This window comes from Pleurodeles waltl, chromosome 6, assembly GCF_031143425.1.
Source record: "Pleurodeles waltl isolate 20211129_DDA chromosome 6, aPleWal1.hap1.20221129, whole genome shotgun sequence".
Taxonomy (NCBI): Eukaryota; Metazoa; Chordata; class Amphibia; order Caudata; family Salamandridae; genus Pleurodeles; species Pleurodeles waltl.
This window is the reverse complement of record NC_090445.1, coordinates 1072271735-1072289412: the sequence shown is the minus strand read 5'-3', so window position 1 is coordinate 1072289412 and position 17678 is coordinate 1072271735. Positions and strand designations below refer to the sequence as shown.

The 17678-nt window shown below is 44.8% G+C and overlaps 1 protein-coding gene across 4 annotated transcripts in view; it reads left to right on the top strand.

Annotated features, from left to right (window-relative positions):
• The window catches only part of C1QC (complement C1q C chain), a 30992-nt gene extending 14770 nt beyond the window's left edge, over positions 1 to 16222 (top strand). For all 4 annotated transcript variants that reach the window (XM_069240092.1, XM_069240095.1, XM_069240093.1 and 1 more), the window contains 2 exons: positions 13683 to 14683; positions 15317 to 16222. In XM_069240092.1, coding sequence (XP_069096193.1) covers positions 13683 to 14239 — 557 coding nt within the window. In that variant the 3' untranslated portion in view covers positions 14240 to 14683; positions 15317 to 16222. The remainder of the gene's footprint in view (positions 1 to 13682; positions 14684 to 15316) is intronic.
• The last annotated feature ends 1456 nt before the right edge of the window (positions 16223 to 17678 follow it).

Here is a 17678-nt window from a genome sequence, read left to right as displayed (position 1 = left end):
TGAGAGGATAAGAAATTGAGAGGGCAATAGAGATAAGAGATTATGAGGGTGGTAAATTGAGAAGTGAAATTAGATAGGAGAGATTGACAGGACAAGTGGTTTGGGTTAAAAGGACGAGATACTGAGAATATGAGTCATTAGGGACGAGACATGGAAGGGTGCAAGGATGGTAGATTGAGAGAATGAGAGAGAGTTTGGAGATGAGAGAAGCAAGATTAAAGATGAGATATTAGAAATGAGAAATGAGAGTTTGAGTGAGAAGAGATCATTACTGACAGATGAAAAGAGATTGAGCAAATGATAATTTAGAGTCAACAGTTAAGAGCTTAAAGTTCTGAGACTGTAAGGATGAGAGATTGAGAGGATGAAAGATTAAATTGAGAGATTATGGATGAGTGATACACAATTTAGAGTATGAGAGATTGAGAGGATGAGAGATGAGATTGAGTGGATGAGTGACTGTGATGAAGACAAATTAGAGATGAGATATTGAGAGGATAAGAGGTTAGAGATGAGATATAGGAGATGGAGAGGAGGAGAGATTGAGCGACTAAGAGGTTAGGAGTGAGAGACATTAGTGAAAAAATATGTGAGGTGCAAGATTGAGAGGAGAAATGACAGAATGATAGATGAGAGACTGAGAGGTTAGGAGAGTAGAGATTAGATGGAGGTGGTAAGAGATTAGAGATAAAAGACTGAGAGTATGAGATTGCAAATTTCAAAGATGAGATACTGAGAGGATGAGAAATTTGAGATGAAAGAAAACAGATTAGATATGAAATATCAGAGATGAGAGCTTGAAAGATGAGAGGGTGAGAGGATGAACACTTTTAGATGAGTCATTAGACACTGAGAGGATGAGACATTAGAGATTGAAGATGAGGGAATAGTGATGGGTGATTGAGAGGGTCAGTGGTTGAGAGAATGGAATCCTAGAGATAAGAGATTGGAGATGCAAGATTAAGAGGATGAGAGACCGGGGAGAATACAAAATTAGAGATGTAAGAATGAGAGATTGGGTGTATGATAGATTAAAGATTGAAAGGATGAGAGTTTAGAGATGAGAGATAAAATATGGGGAGATATATAGAACGAGAGGATTAGAAAAGGGACTAAGGGAATGAGAGACTGAAAACATAAGATATTAGACGTTAGAGAGGAGGGACTAGAGATGGAGTAAGAAAGAATGAGTGGATGAGAAATAGAGAGGATAAAACCTGAAAGGTCAGATTGTCTTTACAGTCTGGTGCAAGCTCACCAAGTAACAACTATCTGCTATTTTACAGCTACTTTTCGTGTTTATTTTGTATTTCTGACCTTAATGGATGATCAGCTACCTCAATTGGCAGCAGTAGAACACTGAAATCTAAAATTCTACATGCAAGCTACACTTTAAGAACAAACTCAAAACCTCATTTTCACTCACTAATACTGCCATAACTATCACACGCTGGCCAAAGCTTTTCCTCTGGATGGGTTTGACATCAAAACCAGCAAAGACAGTTATTTTTTAAGCTAATTCAATAGCCCCTGAGGAATACAGCCTCACTATATATACTGCCAAATATTGTGTTACACAAATATCATATGTTGATGACCAAAATACCAAGGTGAGTACAGGGTTACTAATATATATATTTTAACAATATACGCATATGAAGAAGACTGTAAGAACCTGCACAAAAGAAAACATATCAAAAGAAAAGTAGGAGGCACTGGGTACATTTGGGAAAGACACAAATACAGAGATAAAACCAGCAGATAAAGTTGATATTGTAATCATGTGTAAAACAGGCTATGTGTAAGAAGCCTGCAGACAGCTAAGACCTTGAATGTTATGAAAAACTGAATTAGAACTCAACAAGGGAACTACAGCAAATGTATGAATGCAAGCTTGAGACTTAGGGGGTCATTCTGACTCCCGGCGGCGGCGGTAACCGCACGCCTGGCGGGAGCCGCCGAATGACCGCACCGCGGTCAAATGACCGCGGTGGTCATTCTGAGTTTCCCGCTGGGCTGGCGGGCGACCGCCAGAAGGCCGCCCGCCCGCCCAGCGGGAAACCCCCTTCCACGAGGATGCCGGCTCCGAATGGAGCCGGCGGAGTGGAAGGGGTGCGACGGGTGCAGTTGCACCCGTCGCGATTTTCAGTGTCTGCCACGCAGACACTGAAAATCTATGTGGGGCCCTGTTAGGGGGCCCCACGACACCCGTTCCCGCCAGCCAGGTTCTGGCGGTGAAAACCGCCAGAACCAGGCTGGCGGGAAGGGGGTCGGAATCCCCATGGCGGCGCTGCTTGAGGATTCCCTGGGGCAGCGGGAAACCGGCGGGGCCTGTTGGCGGTGCTTCCGCGGTCATTGGCCCTGGCGGTCCATGACCGCCAGGGTCAAAATTACCCCCTTAGTGCCTGATTTAGATATTGACGGACAAGTTACTTCGTCACAACGGTGACTGATAAACTCATCCACCGAAATCTAAATCCATAGAATGTAATCGGATTTATATGTCAGTGGACGGGATATCTGACATTATTGTGACTGAGTAATCTAAATCAGGCCCTGAGGAAGAGAAGGGTCTAGTAAACCTTGATTTCCACTGGTGAAACATTCTATCTCCACGGACAACTTATTTTCTCCTGAAAATTCCCAAGGATCGGAGAATGCCTCCTGGAAGTACAAGTATCACCTCCAAGGACTCCTTATTTGAGAACCTGCAATATACACTGCCCACTTTCTGACACGTATAGTCAAAGGCCTTGCCTAAAACCTCAGAGACGTCAGTGATCTACTCAACCATTTACAAAATGTAACCTGGAATTCCACATAGAACTAATCACAATGGTCTTCTCTCATTATATAAAAGTATTTATCACAAAGAAAGACTATGTTTGCAATTGGTTTCTTCAGAAAAGAGACATACATTTCAATGACTACAACAAAATGCTACTCACATGATTGTTCTTTGCTTACAATATTTTTCTTTTCAGTGAGGAGATTTACAACTAGAAACAGGGGACAGTCACTGGATTTTAATTCTTTCACAGTTATGATAACTTGGCAATGAATGGTGAGCAAAGGAAATAGCATGAGGAAGTGAAAACACAGAGTTTTAGGACAAAATAATAATGTGGCTAAGATACATAGATGACTTCTTCATAATATTAGATGAACGGAAAAGTTATTCACAAAATGTCCCAAACAACTAAGCCAGAACAAATTAAATCTAAAATTTACATATGATCTAAGTTAAACGTGTTTTCTTTTGTTGGACACATACATCTTCATTAAAGATGACATTATTTAAATAAAGCTGGTGGCGGTTCTTACCAACCCAGTTTTAAGTGGAGCATCCGCTAATGGTAATATTTGAGAATCAAGCTTGCCTGTGCCAAAGAAAAAGAGTTTGCTAAACATAGTAGCATCGGGACGCCGAGCGCAGGCCCAGGACTATGGGCCCCAGAAGTTAGGCCTGCAGCAAGAGCCGCAGGCCTAACTTCATCGCGTTGGTGGGCGCATAAGTTCCTGGTTACTTCCCCACTGCCTGGGGTGCTGATTGCAGGCTTAGGAATGTGGGTCACAGGGTACTCGACGGCAGGAGCCACACACCTCACTTCATCGCACCAGTGGGCGCATAAATTCCTAGTTCCTTTCTCGCTGCGCAGGACCCCTATCACAGGCCCAGGACTACGGGCCACAGGGTACTCTGCAGCAGGACTCGCATGCCTCACTTCATCACGCCAGTGGGTGCATAAATTCCATGTTCCTTCCCTACTGTGCAGGACGCGCGTGGGCTGCACCCGGGCAAAGCCCGTGCCAAGGGTGGGCCCATCTGCACCTGTCAGAGACGGATGAGGCTGGACTGGGCCATCCGTCTTTCAATGGACCCAAGGTTCCCTATTGATATTTCTTTAAATTCTGCTGATAAGGGCAAGTGCAAAATTCCAGTGGCATCTACCGGGGGCAGGATCTACACATGATGGGTTCCTAAAGAGAGCAGTTGTGGCTATTGACAAAGAAATCCAGTGCACCGAGCGCCAACTATCACTCTCCTCATACCCCCCCATCCCCTTCCTCTCGTAAGCCCCGTTCCACTTGTAACGGAGGCTGTTAACACAATGCAGAACGCTCATACGCCACTTCCTGTGCCCGAACAGGGCTTGAGTCATACTATAACTCCAGGACCAGCAATTACTACCACTCCTCTCTGCATATCAATGGGGGCATAGAGCACACCCTCGCAAAGTGGCACAAAAACCAGAGGCCAGGTTGGAAAAAGGAAGAAGGCGGTCCCAGGGTTAAAGTCTATGAGGTACAGCATACAGAATCTTGACATACAGTCTGTTTCGCAGCCAGGTACAGACATAACTGATGGGGATCTTACTACAACCCAATAAAAAATTATTGGTAATGATCTTAAGACATTTTTGGAGGAAAAGTTTGCCTCTATTTTTTCTTGCCTTGAATCAATAGAGGCCAAGTTAAATTGTTTGGGTTTGCCTGATCTTGCCGATATTTCAAATAGCTTGGTACAAGTTTCTTCCGGGAAAGGTTCTTTACCTAGTACAATCCTCACCAACACTGCAACCAACGGTCAAAGAGGAGGACTTACCAGCACAGGGGGTCTCTCGCCCAAGTCCTTGAGCCACCTATTTCATCCAACAACCCTTGCCAGCCACTGTTATTGCGGAGCCAGCCCAAGCCGCAACAGAGGCAGGAATGATCAATGGCAAAGGGAAGGATGAGCAGAAGAGAGATCCTATTATTAAAAAGAGGGCAAAGCCGTCTTCCTTTCTTCAACTCCGTCCTGAGTGCACACCATATATTTTGATATTAAAGAACGCCCGCCACTTGCTATGAACATAGAAGAGGACTTCTATAGCTTAAGGATCAAAACAATTTACTGGGTAACTTCCCAAGTGGGGCGTGTATGGGCCTCCAGACTGAAATAAAAATGATTAAGAGACCTCCCTGGATTGGTCTGGACCCCAAAGAGGAAGCTGGCGACTGTGTGATCATAAGCACTACTAAAATTCCTCCTTAAATCCCTCAAACAGAACAAGCTTCATTGTCCTATGAGTGGTATTCAGGTGCTACAGCTGGCCAATTTTATAGGCCTACAGTGCTAGCAGGTGCAAATTCGACAACATATAAAACCCAGCGTAACGGGAATAAATCATTGTTTGCAGTCCCAACTTACAACTCCTTTGAACTTTTAGCCTCTCTGGAAGATTTGGACTGACACCATCACAATCTGCCACCTGACAGTGGTATAGGGGTTAATGAGGCAGCACAAAAGAGAGAACAGCATTATGGAGCTCAGATGGAAAGCAACGAGGGCCCCTGGACTGCCAAAGTTAGTGCTACTAATACTAAAGTTATGGCGGGGAGGCAATCTCAATCTATTGCATTGAGGAGTCAACCAAGAGATGCTATTCAACCACCCCCTGCCTGCGGATAATGGGAAGTGAAAGATTCTCTCTCAGAACTTGCTGGATTCAAGATTAAGCTTAATTGTAAGAGATGGGGGAAATTTATTGATGGTTTTGACGGATTCCTTTTTCAAGACTCCTGTGGCCCATAGGGTAGGGTACACAAATTCTAGTGTGGAAGCGTCTCCCTCACGAATGGGGTGTCCAGTCAGGGGTCTTATCATATGGGTCAACTTCAATTTACATTGCACTACAAAACAAATGGATGTTAGTTATACAGACCTATTGGCTGTCAAATTAACATACACCAAAGGGATGAAATCCACCCCTTTTTGTCAATATTTATAATGGATTTTCTACGCAGAATCAGGAATCCCCTACTGTAGTAGCTTTGGACGACTTTTTAGATAGGGTAGAAGGCCACAACTTCTTACTGCTGGCAGAAGACCTAAATACAACATATGAACCCTCAGGGATGCTGGCAAATTGTACAGAGGAGGGGGATGAGGAGTGGGGAATACCTGGGTTGGGCCACAAGAGTTCCTCTAGAAATACGAAAATTGCTTTTCAGATTGCACGTTAACATTTAAGCAGGTTTATGTGCTTGCAATGGGCGCTCAATCTCAGATAAGTAGTTAAAACACTTGTTCAAGAGGGCTAATTGTAACTCAAGAATTGATTATATTCTATTGGACTTATTATCCTGGTGTCATATGAGCGACAAGAAGATAATTAATAAGTATGACAGTGATCATAACGCTCTGGCATTAGATGTAGTTCATCGTCCAGAAGCCAATTCAGAGAGCGAACTAACCTACCCAATAGTCACAAATAACAATAGAAGAAAGATCAAATGGCCTAAGATTGAGGGGAATGAAGATATTATTGCCCAGATATATGCATTTGTAGTGCAATCACTTATAGATTTAAGTAACCATAAGGGAGAGGCACAGTGTACCCTTAATACTTTTACTAAGCTAATGGAAAAGGTTAAACATTTATTTTATAAAAAAGTGAAGTGTAGTGCCTAACACATCAAAAAAGATCTATGGTTGAACAAATCCTGGAAGGCAGCAGGGGAATATTGAAATCAGGATGTAGAAACACAGTGGCCATCAAAAGGATGTCACCGTTTGCACGTCTCTTACCACCGTTGGCTGAAGAACTTGAAGGAACACCAGGTATTTTACTGGTTCTGGACTGGCCAGGATAGGGGGGACCCTTTCTAGTAGCCACGGTGCAGCTGACTGGAAAAGACACCAAGGCAGACCATACCCTCCAGAAGGAGTCCCAGAGGAAAACCCAAACATGTGGGAAAAAACCTCTACACAGGAACTCCTGAAAGAGAGGAAAAAGAAACAATGAAAAACGGAAAAAATAGAATATAATCTTGCAGAAAAAAAAAGGAACGCGGAAAACACAGAAAAACAGGAGCGAAGTTCACCACCAAAGCAGAAGTGTTTGCAACGCAAGAAAGACAAGAACTGAAGTGCTTATGTACCAGAAAACAGGAAGTGACATAACGGGAAGAGAGTACGACACCATCTTGGATTGGGAAAGACCACATAGAAAAGAATGGGAAAAAAGACCAAGTAGAAAAGGAAAAGGCATGGTGGGAAGAAGAACACTGAGGAAGAAGACAACTTGGACACCAAGAAAAAGAAGAAACGAAGATGGAAGAAAAAGAAGAAGAAAAGGAGGAAAGAAGAGGGACGAAACCCAAGGAGGTAAGTATCATGAAAATCAGGGAGGCTGGCAGGGACTGCAGCATGACACAGAGCACAAAAGGTGCCTCCTGGGGTGCCCCGCAGAAAAATGCAAACGGAAAAACGGACCGCGGCGGTGCTGGCATCCCGAAACACAGATCACCGGCCCGACCACGGTCCGATGCAGAGACGCGATAGTGCGGTAGTGGTAGATCATAGAAGAAGACTATCATATTCAACCTCAGTTGTGGGTAAATCATTTCAGTACTCTCTATGCTGGACTGAGTCCCAAGGCACTAGGGGCAGCCAACTTATTAGACGTTGGTATATAGAGGGAACCCGGGGAAGTTGAATTTATTAATTTCAGTTTAGAGGAAACCAAGTTAGCCCTTTCTACGCTACAGAGAGGTAAGACGCCTTGTTTAGATAAAATCCTGGGTGACCCGCACCTCTCAGAATCGGGAGTGTTATCCTCAACCATTGTTTTAATGCTATTTTAAAAGGAGCACAGATCCCTGTTTCCTGGTTAGGGGCAGAAGTGGTCCCAGTATATAAAAAGGGGATAAAAGTAATTCTGCAAACTATGGGCCTATTAGTCTTTTAGACATAACCCAAAAGTTGTTCTGCAGACATCTGCAGGTAAGATTATTGGACTGGGTCAAGGAGTTCAAGATCCCCTTGCCCCTTCAGACTGAGTTAAGGGAAAACACAGGTAAGATTGATCAGTTATTTAGGTTTTTAATAATTGTATGGAAGTACGTGGTGATAAAAAAAGAACATGTATAAATCGTTTTTGTAGATTTACAGGCCGCTTTCGATCTTATTCCCAGGCAGAAATTGTGTGCAGTGTTGGAGCAACAAGGTACGCCTAACTATCTTTAACAAACGATCATTAGGCTTCACCAGGGGAATTATGCCCAGATAAGATGGGGTCGAAACGGGGAGCCTACTGAACACGTTAAGGTGGATGGGGGAGTGGGGCAAGGGTGCGTTCTGGCCCCAACACAGTTCACCTTACACATTAATCGATTCACTGAGTCCCTGCATGACTGTAACAGGGATCCTCCCAAGCTCACAAGTAGAACAGTAGCTTAATTATTGTTCGCAGATGACACATTGCTTGTATCTAGACCACTGATGGGGCTTCAAAATTTACTAGACAGATTCTCAGTTGCATGCGAAGAACTTTGTTTAGAAGTTAATATCAACAAGATGAAATTCATGGCATTTAACCCCCATAAATCATTCAGTGGTAAGGTGAAGCTAGGTGACACCTGCCTAGAACAAATCAAGCGATTTGTTTACTAAGGGGTAAGGGTCACTAACACACTAGCTTGAAATTCACACATCACTGATTGCCAACTCACCCTTCAGCATGTTAGCTCTGCATAGAAGATTGAAAAAGTGCATGTACATGCCAGTTGCCCCCGTTATTGATATCTACCAAGCAAAAAGGGTTGCAGAGTTCTGGGGTTCACAAAATCTATGAGTGCTCAAAACAAAAGAGAATGTTTTCATGAGATCAGTCTTAGGCTTACCCCGAAATGCAACCTAATCCCTGACACGTTTGGACCTTGGCTTGCAAAATATTGTTCATGTGTCGGCATTAAGACATCTAGCATATTGGATATGAGTTCGGCATAATAGCTCTCTACTCCCTATGAGGGAATCCTTGAACGAAATAATGGTACTTGATCATAAAGGAAATATCCACTGGTAGAAATACATTAAAACATTACTCTTGGCATGGGCTAGTTGTGGACCAACCCTCAAAGTATCATGAAAAATATCCTGGCGGCTCTCAAGAAGAGCTACTGGTTGCATATATGTGGTTCATGGTTGAACCAGGGTACTGCTGGGAATTTAACAGGTAGGTTTCTGGACTTGAAAGATAATTTACAGTGAGACAACAAAAAACAAAAAACAAAAAAGTGCCTTTTGGAACAAATGAGGGTTGTTACAAACAGAGAAGTTACTCAATTGCAAAATACTTCGAAATGGCACGCAAAAGTGATTGGAAGTCAATTAAGTATTTTGCAATTTACCAAGTTAAAAAACATGCAAGATGGGACACAGGAAGACACTGACTTAGGGCCTGATTACGACTGCCAGCCTTGTGGTGGCCGTCGGACCGCCACGGCTGTGGCAGTCTGACTGCCACATTACAAGGCTAGCGGGTACACCTGCCAACCTACGCCAGTATCTCAGATCCCGATGTGCTGATGGTGGTGCACGTTGTAATCAGCAAGGGAGGCGCTGAACTCAGTACCACCCTGCTGATTACAACCTTGTTCTCTGCCAGCCTTTTCATGGCAGTTCAGCTGCCATGGGAAGGCTGGCAAAGAACAAGTGCAGGGGGCACAGGGAGGCCCCTGCACTGCCCATACCCGTGGCATGGGCGATGCAGGGGTCCTCCTGCCCAGCACCCTTGAAATGTGCACTGTCTGCTGTGCCCCCTGCGTGTGGCAGCCGGCAACAATTCTGCCACACCTTTCCCACTGGGCTGACCTCCGCCGGTCAGCCCGTGGAAAAGTCGTAATGGGGCAGGCAGGGAGGTCACCAGCATGGCCGCGACCACCCCCTCGGGAGTTTGGCGGATGGGTGTTTCCATCCACCAAACTCCTAATCAGCCTCTAAGTCAGTTGGAATTTGGCTACATTATAATGCTAGAGAGCATGAGCCCTACTCTACTCATTAACAATGAGGAAATAATGTACATCTAGAATAAAAGATAAAACAATAATTAAAATGAATATATCTTTAAAAAGTATGCAAAAATAATGCATATAAAATTGGGGACAAGAAATTCTTTGATTCCTACAGCATCGTATGAATTGGACCCAGATAAGTCTTAAATCAAAAACCTAATAAATTATAGAATAATAAAAACCAGTTACGCCACCATCTTGGGACAATGTTAACCTGATCTAGGATAGGACTGAACTAGAAAATGAAATAGTCTACACCCAAAAGACCACTAGGATATGTAAAATAATAAAATGTTGAAATTGCAACCCATGAATTAAATCATCTTATGGGCACAACCACAAGGTACATTTTTTAAGTCACTCACTAGAGGGCATATACAACAGATCGACTAAATCAAGGATTTACAAAAGAACTTGTGAGAACTGAATTGGGGTGATTTATAAAATATGAACAAACATATTCTTATATTAGCTGGAACATCATTGATCTTCGTTCTTCTATAGCAACAGTAGGGGCCATCACATGTGCCAACGTAGATTTGAACTAAATGGTGATAAAGAAATATAAACATTAAAAGACATACATCTAATGCCATAGATCAGTGGTTCCCAACCTGTGGTCCGGGGACCCCTGGGGGTCCGCGAAGCCTTCTCAGGGGGTCCGCGAGAGCCTAGAAAATTAAAAAATATTAACAAATATTGACAAATTAGGTCCCCAGCTTCCAGTAATGACTCAGACGGGGGTCCCCGGATTCCCATGATGATTCAGTGGGGGTCCCTGGGTTCCATTTTTGTTAAAGTGGGGGTCCACAGGAATCAAAAGGTTGGGAACCACTGCCATAGATCACATAGTTTATTCAAGTCATCAGAAAATAAAATATTGAACTATGTGTAGTTTCTAGTTGAAACTCTACACTGAGAATTGAAGGAATTTCATAATGTACTACATACAAATAACAGGAGACAAGGTAAGTGACGTTGACACAAAGTATCCCAGAATTAAATAAAAACTATGATAGCAGGCGCTGCCCATCCTTTAGGGCGGAGGGGCCACGCCCCCCACCTTTTGCCCCTCATGAAGAGTGTCTGTCAGGCTGAACAAAGGTCAGCTTGACATACACTCTTCATGTTCAGGTCAGTCAGCCAGCAGCAGACATGCGCGATTTGCACAGACTCCTGGCTGCGTGAGCTGCACTTTGCTGGGCTGAGGAGGTCACAGCTCCTATGGGCGTGACCTCCTCGGCTCAGCAAAGGTGCCTTGAGGCCGTCCCCTGGGTGATGAGGAAAGCATTACCCATTGACTTCGACCTGGGTGCTTCAGGTTTACGCCCTGAAGCGCCCAGGCCGAGTGTCAATCAGTGACACTTCATCACAGAGTGGGGTCAGCAGTCTCACTGGCCCCATCCCACTCTGTGAAGAGGCTGGGACTGCTGCCTTTCCTCATTGGCTGACTTTATGTCAGCCAATGAGGGAAGGCAGCAGTCCCAGCCCTCCTGGGACCTCCGAGGCTGAAGGTAAGTGTGTGTGATCTTTTAAAATGAATGTTTGGTGCGTGTGTGCATGTTTGAATGTTATGAGTGTTGTTAATGGATGTGCGTGCGTGTGTGAAAGAAGGTGTGTGTGATCTTTCAAAATGAATGTTTGGTGCGTGCGTGCATGTTTGAATGTTATGAGTATAGTTAATGGCTGTGCGTGCGTGCGTGTGTGTGTGGCAGAATGAGTGTGTGTGTGCTTCCCGCCCACCCCTCTCCCTCCTAAAGCTGCTGGCCGCTACTGTATGATAGTAAGGGCCTGATTACAAGGGTATGTGCTATTTATCACACTTGATAAATACCGATATCACAGGGTTCATTTTTTATTGGGTGAGATAAACAACACCTATTATGAGTTACCAGGGAGTAACATGCAGGTTTTGGTGTTTAAAGCACCAAAATCCATTTGATATGATAAATACCGTATACTTCTCCCCCGTTAAATTTGGGTAGATTTGACCTGCCGAACTAAAACAAATGTTCAGTTATTCAACACATCCAATAACTGTCAGATGCATTAACTCGTAATTTTAACCCATGTGTAAACAGGGGTTTACGATCGGGTCGGAATTACCCGGACCACTCGTAATGAGGCCCTAAGGCTCGGAATCATCAGTGAAAAAGAGTAGAAGTCAAAGTGCTTCAGGAATTATTTACTTTGTTGTATGTACTCCACATAGTAAAGCATCTGATTTTTATTTTGTAAATCTAAGGTGTGGAGAACTTTTTGTTGGTAATAAGGAGTTCTTCAGCTAATAGATGGATGGATGGATAAATGGATGGATGGATGGATGGATAAGAACAGTAAATAAGACAACAATGCATATTTAGAATAAATGGGAGTCTGCAATCCCTGTAAAAAAAACGTCTCAAATGTTCTTATTACCATTGAGTTGTGATGTTTAATCAGCATAAAGGTGATATTTATGTAAAGTGATTACTTATGTTATGCTATAGAACATTACAGGAAAAATAGATTTTCTTTAAAAAATTTACGCTAGCTGAATGACACAATGTTTTTAATATGCCTTGTGTTAAACTGAGTGTAATATCTTTTCTGCTACACATCATTAAACACTTTTGGTGTGTTTAATTGTGTAGTACAGGTTTTTAATCTTCATGACTCAAACAGTCTATTTCCTATGAAAGAGAGAGACACAAGGATTTAACCAGTTTGTGGCAAGGGCGGTCTCGGCTCGCAGCGATAAAAAGAGTTGGGGCGGGAGCTGCGTGAATGGGGGAGGTGGGGAAGGAGAAAGAGTGGGGACATTTAATAAATGTTAAAAAAATGTAAAAACTTACCTGATCCGCCGACCAGCGTGGCTCGTCTTTCCATTGTCGCTGCCGGCATAGGCTCCCAGCCTGCCCTGCGGCATATCCTGACGCTGCTCAGAGCAGCGTCAGGATTGGCTGGGATCACCCAGTCAGGGCGCTCCCAGGCAGACTGGGAGCCTGTACAGGCTCTCTCCAACCCTGCAACTGTGTTGCTGGGCTGGAGAGAGCTTACTGCGCATATGTGTTTGGCCAGCCCAAGAGGGCCGGCCAAACACATATGCGTTCCCCCTCACTGCTAGTCACCCCCATAGCCCTGCCCCTTTCAGAATGAAAGGATAATAAACATAGTTTATTAACCTTTTGTTCTGAAAGGTTTACAGCTTCTGCTGCTGGTGGGGGGGGGGGCAACGCTCTTCCGCCCTAACGGAGGAGGCGTCTCTGGGCAAGCGTGATGGTGTGACTGTGTTTAATAAGAAATAAAATACTCTCTTCTGCATGTTAGAAGGATACTGTAAGTTGTTCGGAGATCAACGGCCTTATATGGAAATTGGACTTTGGCTTTGTTCTTCTAAATGGTGATGGAACCACTCAGTAACTTGTGGTATCCTTAGAATGTACAGCAGAGGGTACTTTATCCAATATACCTCTTCAATATTTTGCTTCTCAATATTTTGGCTACAATATACTGTATATGTAGAAAAATATTTCTGCAGTCCATATAGTGATATTCAACAGCTTGACAAATACACACTTTGATTTCGCACAAGTCACTGTGGGAGAAATGTGATCCTTCATACCTCAACCCTTATAGTGTCTAATTTGTTTGTACCTTTGTGGTGTATAATTCAGCAATAATTATATATATGCTATGCATGATGTAACTAATTTAAGTGGCAGGCCTGATATCACCATCTAAATGTTAAAATGACTCTAACTTTTTTGTATTGAGGGGTCTATGAGCTAGTATTGCAGTGCACCTCACCTTTGCACTGTCACAAATAGTGGTATTTACTCTTTTTATTCTGAATTCAATAGGCATCCCAGCTGCTCCTGGAAGCCATGGCACAAAGGGTGAGAAAGGAGATAAGGGCTTGAAAGGCATAGCTGGGAAAAATGGGCCCTTGGGACCACCTGGGCCAGGAGGAGACAAAGGAAGCCCAGGCCCAAAAGGAGAAGTAGGCACGTCTGGAAGTCACAAACATCTCCACCAGTCAGCGTTCACCGTTGCCAGATCCACAGCTGAAAACCCAGGCAAGAATTCCCGAGTGCTCTTCACGAAGGTGGTCAGCAACAAGATGAATGACTACGATACAACCACGGGGGCTTTTACCTGCAGAATCCCAGGACTGTATTACTTTACCTACCATGCGTCACAGACCGCCAACCTCTGTGTAATCATGTACCTGGACGGAGTGATGAAGGCCAGCTTCTGTGAACATTTGTCAAACGTGGCTCAAGTCACCTCCGGTGGAATTCTCCTGGCTCTGGAGAAAGGCCAGCAAGTGTGGTTGGAGGTTAACGACTACAATGGTATGAAAGGCGGTGAAATGGAGGACAGTGTGTTTTCAGGGTTTCTCATTTTTCCAGATTAAATAGTCTCTAGATCAAACGGAAAACCTTTCATTATTCTTCAAGATGGTGGGCTGAATCTATTTTCAGACTCAATCTGGGTTCTTCTAGTTGAGTGAGTCACCATGCCATCGCACTGATGTGCATCTGCTTGCTTTGCCACAGAGCTTCACTCCCATTCACGCATACACGTAGGTGGCGTGATATGTAAGAGCCCTGCTTTCACCAGAACTCCTCCTGCATCACTAAATGAGGGTCTGATTCTCTCTCTCACACACACGCATAAGGTATCTAGTCACCATTTCATCTCTCAGCCCAGGAAACATGAGGCCTTAATCACTTTAGTCACAGAGACTACACCCAAGAGACTCAAAAAACGCACTTGCCCCAGAAATTCTAGAATTACCATCAGAATAGTAAAGTATCATGTCCTAGAATAACTAGGCGTGAATTATATGCATGAAACGGTTCTATGGCCCTCATTCTGACCCTGGCGGTCTTTGACCGCCAGGGCGGAGGACCGCGGGAGCACCGCCGACAGGCCGGCGGTGCTCCAATGGGGATTCCGACCGCGGCGGTAAAGCCGCGGTCGGACCGGCACCACTGGCGGGGTCTCGCCAGTGTACCGCGGCCCCATTGAATCCTCCGCGGCGGCGCAGCTTGCTGCACCGCCGCGGGGATTCCGACCCCCACTACCGCCATCCAGATCCCGGCGGTCGGACCGCCGAGATCCGGATGGCGGTAGGGGGGGTCGCGGGGCCCCTGGGGGCCCCTGCAGTGCCCATGCCACTGGCATGGGCATTGCAGGGCCCCCCGTAAGAGGGCCCCTACATGTATTTCACTGTCTGCTGCGCAGACAGTGAAATACGCGACGGGTGCTACTGCACCCGTCGCACAGCTTCCACTCCGCCGGCTCGATTCCGAGCCGGCTTCATCGTGGAAGCCTCTTTCCCGCTGGGCTGGCTGGCGGTCTGAAGGCGACCGCCCGCCAGCCCAGCGGGAAAGTCAGAATTACCGCCGCGGTCTTTCGACCGCGGAACGGTAACCTGACGGCGGGACTTTGGCGGGCGGCCTCCGCCGCCCGCCAAGGTCAGAATGAGGGCCTATGTGTTTAATAAAGGAAGGTGGGTAAAATAATCCTAAAATTATCATTAGGTGGGAAAATGTGGCTTGCGGTGGTATTCATGTATCTCCTTTTCACTTCCGCGAAGCATGGGCCTGTGGGGGAGCTCTAACAGCACAAGATACTTTCAAAATGTAGTGATGCACAGCATTTAGTTTGGAAAAACATTAACATCGGGTTATTTATCCGGCCCAAGCGTTCATAAACTGATGTGATGGTACATATCGCTTAATTATATGCCAATGCATATTAAAGATGTGCATCATTTGTGAAAATTGAAACTTCACGTGTGTGACTACTATAAAAACATAAACGTTACTTAGCTGAACTTTCAGAAACATACCGGCCAGTACCTTCCAAACTCAGCAATCCTCCTACCGTTTGTACTTCGGTGGACAATGGTGAACTAACATTTTTCCCATGTCCCTTTAGTGTATTCCTCACTGAAATGCCAATATACTGCACACAGCTGCCGAGAGGTACAATTCCCGTGTCTGCACGGAAACCACTAAATCTTAATCGGAAACCTCATGCTGTTACAACAGCAAAACTTTAGGAATTGATGTATTTCAACAAACAAAAGGAAAGGAATTAAAATGTAAAGAATGAATCTAAGAAAATGGCGTTTCACTTTTTAGAATATTAATTTAGTACTGTTGCTTGCTTAGGGATCAACACGAGCTAAAGCTTCCCTCTTTCTCTGTATCTGTCAGACATACTGTATTTAACCATTGGCATGTGTCCAAGATTACAGGCATGATCGCTCTAACAATACAACTTATTGAATTTACATTTCCAATATGGCTGCCTCTGCAGGGGTCTTTGTGAGCCTAACAGTTTGTACTTAATTGTTTTGAAACTTAATAAAGATATAATCTACGGATACATTGTTGTTCTTTTAAAACTAAGTTCCACTTTTATTAGCATAGTACTGTTTCTTCCCTCCATTTTGTGCACTTTCTGTCATCTGTGACACAGGTCTTTCTCTTGTGAAATAGCTATGACAGGAAAAATCTAGAACAACGAGTTCAGAACCACGCTTGCATCGTTCACGCAAGCAGAACAACACTTACCTGAAAAATGCTGCCCTTTTTCTCTGCCTTAACCACGCATGTGCTGAACAACGCCCATGTGTGCTTAATGCAGAGAAAAAGGAAGATCCATCGGGAGAGGACGCGGTCAGGTAAGTGGGGCAGGGTTGGGGGTAGTTTTTATGGGTGGGGCAGGGGGTGAAGGGCGTGAGATGGTTAGGTTATTATTATTTTTTAAGGGGTGGGGGTTATTTAGTTTTTAGGGGCTGGGGGTCAGGGTAATTTTGTATTTAGTGTGGGTGGGGGGGTCGGGTTTTTAGGGGCAGGGTGGTCAAGGTAATTTTGGATGGGGGTTGGGGTAACTATGTTTTAAAGTGGGTGGAGTGCGGGTTTTTAGGGGTGGGGGTGGGAGCAGTTTTGTATTTAGGGTGCGTTGCGGGTTTTTAGGGGTTGGGGGTTGGGGTAATTTTGTATTTAGAGTGGGTGGGGGTTCAGGAGTTTAGGGGCGGGGTGGGGGTGATTTTGTATTCAGGGCCGGTGGGGGTCAGGTTTTAAGGGGCGCTGGTGGGGGGTTGGGGTAGTTTTGTATTTAGGGTGGGTGGAAAGAGGGTTATTAGGGGTGGGGGGTCAGGGTAATTTTGTATTTAGGGCGGGGTAGGTTTTTAGGGGTGGGGAAGAGGTAATTTTGTATTTAGGGCGAGTGGCGGGGTTGGGTTTTTGGGGGTGGGCTGGGGTAATTTTGTTTTCAGGGCAGGCGTGGGGGTTGGGTTTTTAGAGGCGGGGTGGGGGAGTCTGTGTAATTTTGTTTTTAGGGGTTGGGTAGTTTTATTTTTGGGGGTAGGGGTTGGTTTTAGGGCTCAGGATGGGAGGAGGTATCAGGTAGTTTTTAAATGTGGGGTCAGGGTACTTCTGTTTTATGGGGTGGTGTGGGGGGTCGGGATAATTTTTCTTTTAGGGGTTGGTTTGTTTTATTTTTGGAGGTGGGGTCAGTTTTAGGGCTCAGGGTGGGTGGGGGGTTACCGGGGTAGTTTTTAAGGGTAGGGGTTCTAGGTACTTCTATTGTTAGGGCAGGGGGTGGCATGCGACAACCACACATGCCTTAAGAATGATTGTTCATTTCAAAGGCATGCCTAGTAAAGGCATGCGTGGTAACAACGCAGTCATTGTTCCGACCGCGTTGTTCAGGCATGCGTGGTTCCATCATACAACCAGCTATGACAATGGCTACCTAGGGATTTTTGCCTCAACTAGCTTACAAGCGATGCCAAACTTTTTAAAAGGGAAAAATTTCCTCTTTCCTTTCAATTC